General features: G+C 37.0%; 1 protein-coding gene across 1 annotated transcript in view; it reads right to left on the bottom strand.

The window, feature by feature from the left end:
* The window catches only part of SLC1A3 (solute carrier family 1 member 3), a 62,335-nt gene extending 58,406 nt beyond the window's left edge, over positions 1-3,929 (bottom strand). The window contains exon 1 of the mRNA XM_010725342.2: positions 3,649-3,929. Coding sequence (XP_010723644.2) covers positions 3,649-3,829 — 181 coding nt within the window. The 5' untranslated portion in view covers positions 3,830-3,929. The remainder of the gene's footprint in view (positions 1-3,648) is intronic.
* Positions 3,930-4,284: the final 355 nt, after the last annotated feature.

The following is a 4,284-nucleotide window of genomic DNA, read 5'->3' as shown; positions in this document are numbered from 1 at the left end:
TGTTATTATAATAACTGTTTGTTTGTTTGTTTGTTTAAAAGGACATTAGAAAGTTTTGGTATCCTATGGAAGGCACACACTTGTATTAGCCTATCAGCAACTCACATTTCTTGTGAGATTCCCTGCAATTACAGAGGATTACATGTCACACTGCAGCCAGCCTCGTGCTCCCTTTGGTGAGTGGGTAGCCAGAAACACAAATTTGTTCCCAGAATGATCTCCATCTCCATCCCTCTTGAACGGTGCTATAGTGGTTTCTCTATGCACAAAGTGCTTTTTATTGTACTTTCTTCACAAGTTCCTTCTTCACTGAGCCCCTTGATTATAATAGTATTTTTTTCTGTGAACAGCTTCCCAGGATCTCTATGAGCTTGGATCTTTCCTCTAATACAAGTTAAGAATCTACAAGATATTTTTGGGCACTCAGAAGTTCTGCCAGAGCAAAATCTGGACTTGTGTGCATTTCTGGAAAATGGGAAGTTGGTAGCAGAGAATCAAGCGTCCTCTGGAGGAAGAACTTCTGAAAGGAAGGCATTTTGGGGACAGGATGATGAAGTGAAGTAGCGTGGGAGAGAGGGCAGCCCCTGAGATTCTGCCAGTAATTTGGCTAACACTTCAAAGCTCGTAAGACTTCCTGCAGATTTTCCATGAGCCACCCCAACAGCTATCCTACCTTAATCTGCTCCAGATCATCACAACACTGAATTCATCAATGGTCAGCTTCCTAAACTCACTTCAGACATCTACTGGCTTTGGTTGAGATCCACTGCTAAAAAAACTTATTTTAATATTTCTGGCTGAGACAGCAGAATCTGAAAAATATAATTGTAACTCACTTTACTAACCACGTTTTTCTCAGTCTCTCAAAGGTCTTGTAAATAGCTTGAATTTCTCTAAAAATGGCAACAGTTGTGATAATGAGAATGATGTACTAGACAGAACCTATCTATGCAAAATGAGAAGTCAGAGGAAACTTTCTTGAGATTTTTAAAAAATAGAGAATAGCATGTGAGTAATCCTCAGTAGCACTTCTGGAACATCCATATTTAGATTTTTAAAGAATATTTGTTTTTGTATTGGAGTGGCCACTTTAGAAATCAGTTCAGAATTGGATTATGTGCAGAAGATAAAAGGTAATTGACTGTATTTCTCCTTCTCATGTGAATGCCACAAAATCTCTGCTCTGTCAGTAAAGCATCAGTACTCAAAGTACTGCATGTTGCAGCCATCTGCTTCACAACGAAGTGCTTATTTCCACAGACACTAACTCACCAGATATACTCAAATATGTATCAAGTTACAGTCCTGGAAGTGGGCTTGGGCAGATGATTCTTATCCACTTGACCTGTACCTGCGTGGATCCAGCTCAGCAAAGAATTCAGGAATGTTCTTCTAAGTGGGCTTTTTCATCTCACTCTCTAGGCAAAAGCAGCCTAAAATAAATGCTTCTGAAGAAACACTGTTCTCATTTAAGCTAAAATTTTGATTTGCAGTTGAGTCTTCATGAAAATTTATGGACTGATAGCCCTAGAAATTGATGTCTTGTACCTGTACAGAGTACGGAAAGCATTAAAGATCTTTTACCTGAATATAGTTTGGTCTCTACCTATATTCTCATCTAAGCATCTCTGATGAGACAATCAGCAGTCCTAATTGGTGGTTTATTTCCATAGTGTTTGCTGCTGTCTGCTAGGAAAGGATTGAGCCCTCCACCTGATTTTTCACAGATCATTGAAGAGCTAAGAGATGATAAGAATTCTGTCCAGACTACATGGAAGAAGCACAACCACTGAACATTTTCTAAACTCTTAAGCCAACTGTTCTCTATTTCTGTGTATTTCCACAACAGTGAAAAATTATCCAAAAAAAGTTTTACATTTTTATACCTGCCAAGTGTGAACATGCTGTTCTAATCACATATGTAATGTAAAATTACACCACCCATGTGAGAAAATTTTGGAATATTCCTTCATAGCAATGAGAAGATTCTTATATTACAGCTGATAGAGGTGTCTATAAGTTCTTGAGCATAATTTGAGCATTTGAATCGTCTGAGGCTGCACATTTTCATCAATTCTTCAACTTGAGTTCCATCCTTACTGTACTCCGCCCTGGCTGTATGTGGTAGTGGAGACATGGACAAATATTTGAAACTAGCACTCTAAAGCTAATCGGAACATGCAAGAAAAGTAAACACATTTGTGCAACCTATGTTTCTGGTCCTACATTGCTAATTTTAAGGAATTTGCCCTGGAGCCTGATGGTAGTTAAAAAAATGTGGGATTGCTTTACTTTTGTCATTTACCTCAATTGTATTGCTTTGAGTTTGGACAGCATTTCAAAACCTGGCTAGTTTGCTCTGCCTTTCCCTACTATTGTAGATAAGATGTCTACAATTTGTATCCTTGATGTTAATGTTCTGGGACTTTTGCATTGAGCAAATTCTTATTTAGGAATGAAAAGTACTTTTGATCAAATACAAAGTACCTAATCTTATCCTTATGCAGACCAGTATAATTTTCTCCCAGATAAAGACCATCAGAACTGAAAGTGGTTTAAAATACCCCTACAGTACTGGTATCAAGCAACGATAATAGTAGAGCCCTAAAATTTCAACAGTAAGAAAGATGTAAAAACAGAGCAAGCATCATCAAGGACATTAGGGTCTATGTAGGATTAGGATGTACACTTTTAAGTAAAACATTTGTGTTTTGATGAGCAGTTTCACAGTTTTATATTGCAAACTAATTAAAAATGAAAACAGAAAGAAAGGATGGTAAAACCTTAATGTTCTTGCCCACAGTATGAGTACTTAAAGGAGCATATGATGTCATTTAGAAATTCAATCTGTACGTAAAGGAAAATGATCAAAAGTAATTATATGGTTATATAAAGTATTTACTTTTCTTTAAAAATTGCATATTTTGTCAGATGATTCGGTCTCTAATGTAACTATAAAATGTGTAGTTATATTTTAAATTAACATTTTGTTTCTGCTTGCTGTTTGATGTTCCTCTCCATACCCTCTAACCGGCATTTAATCAGGTGTTATCTTGCAGTTCTTTGAACAGGTAACATTTCTATTGTTGCCACAATTGCATCTGAAAGATGCATGTGTAAGATTGTGAGAACAGAGAAAGCATAAGCTTGCTCTGTCTTTTGATTGGTTTGCATTTGTCATGGGGAAAGTAAAAAGACTGAAGCTTTGATACAGACATATGCTCGGGAGTAAGCTGAAGTTTCATTCCCATTTCATTCATAAAGAACTTCTGCTAGTATTTGTAAAGTGCAATTCATTATTACGAGACTGGGTAAAGAAAAGTTACATCTTGAGCATTTCGCTGAACCTGCTTTGGGTAGAAGATTTTACTGAGAACATTCTGTTACAGTTATTGAGCCTAATTCTTTAGTAGCAGAGCCTGTAAAACATCTGATCTCTTCCTCCAATCTTTTTCTTAGAAATACTAGAATAATTTAAATGGCTCTTCCCACAGCTTCAACATGCGGCTGTAAGAGCCCAAACTCTCCAAGCAAGATCATCCTTATCAGTGCAGAAGAATTTGGGATCTTGTTTGTAATGCAAAATGCCCAGGCAAATTGTCACTGTCAAATGCAGAACAGAATATTCCTATTGAACAAATGACTCACCAAGAATCACAGCAACAACGGTGAAGAGCACAAAGGCATTCCTCAATAAGTAACTTTTAACATCATCCTTTGTTATGCTCTGCACCTTTTTTTTCGCCAAAAGCGTACGTTTCCGGACTCCTTGTTGAAAGCGTTCCATCCTACTTCCATTTTTGGGATCTTCTCCGTTACCTTTAGTCATTTATCTTGCAGAAAGTATTCTCTTATAATAAACTTCTATCAAAATCCTTTCAGAAAAATGGGAGACCCCTTTCTATAAGTGGTGCTGGAGGAGCCTGTAAGACAAGAAATAGCAAAAACTGAAATAAGATTTCAGAGGAATGATTAACTACGTATTTACATGAAGCAGATGTTCTTCCCATTTCAATAAAACTTATATTTGTTGTAATATCTAAGTTGTTGACTGTGAGAAGAACTCCTGGAAGGATTTTATGTTCTGTTCAGACAGGCATACTGCGTATTAAAAAGTTACAATGAGCTTGCTGTCATTCTGTAAAAACCAGGGGTAACTTTTTGATTCCTAGAGATAGAGTAACATGAACTGGTTACTATTCCTGGAAGTGTAAGGCGCTATAGGGTCTAAAACTCTGTGTCAAGTGTACTTCCCGTCTGATTAGGAAATTCTTGCCATCTGAA

This window comes from Meleagris gallopavo, chromosome Z (assembly GCF_000146605.3).
Source record: "Meleagris gallopavo isolate NT-WF06-2002-E0010 breed Aviagen turkey brand Nicholas breeding stock chromosome Z, Turkey_5.1, whole genome shotgun sequence".
NCBI lineage: Eukaryota > Metazoa > Chordata > Aves > Galliformes > Phasianidae > Meleagris > Meleagris gallopavo.
The sequence above is the reverse complement of the archived record's forward strand: the minus strand, read 5'-3'. Positions and strand labels throughout refer to the sequence as shown.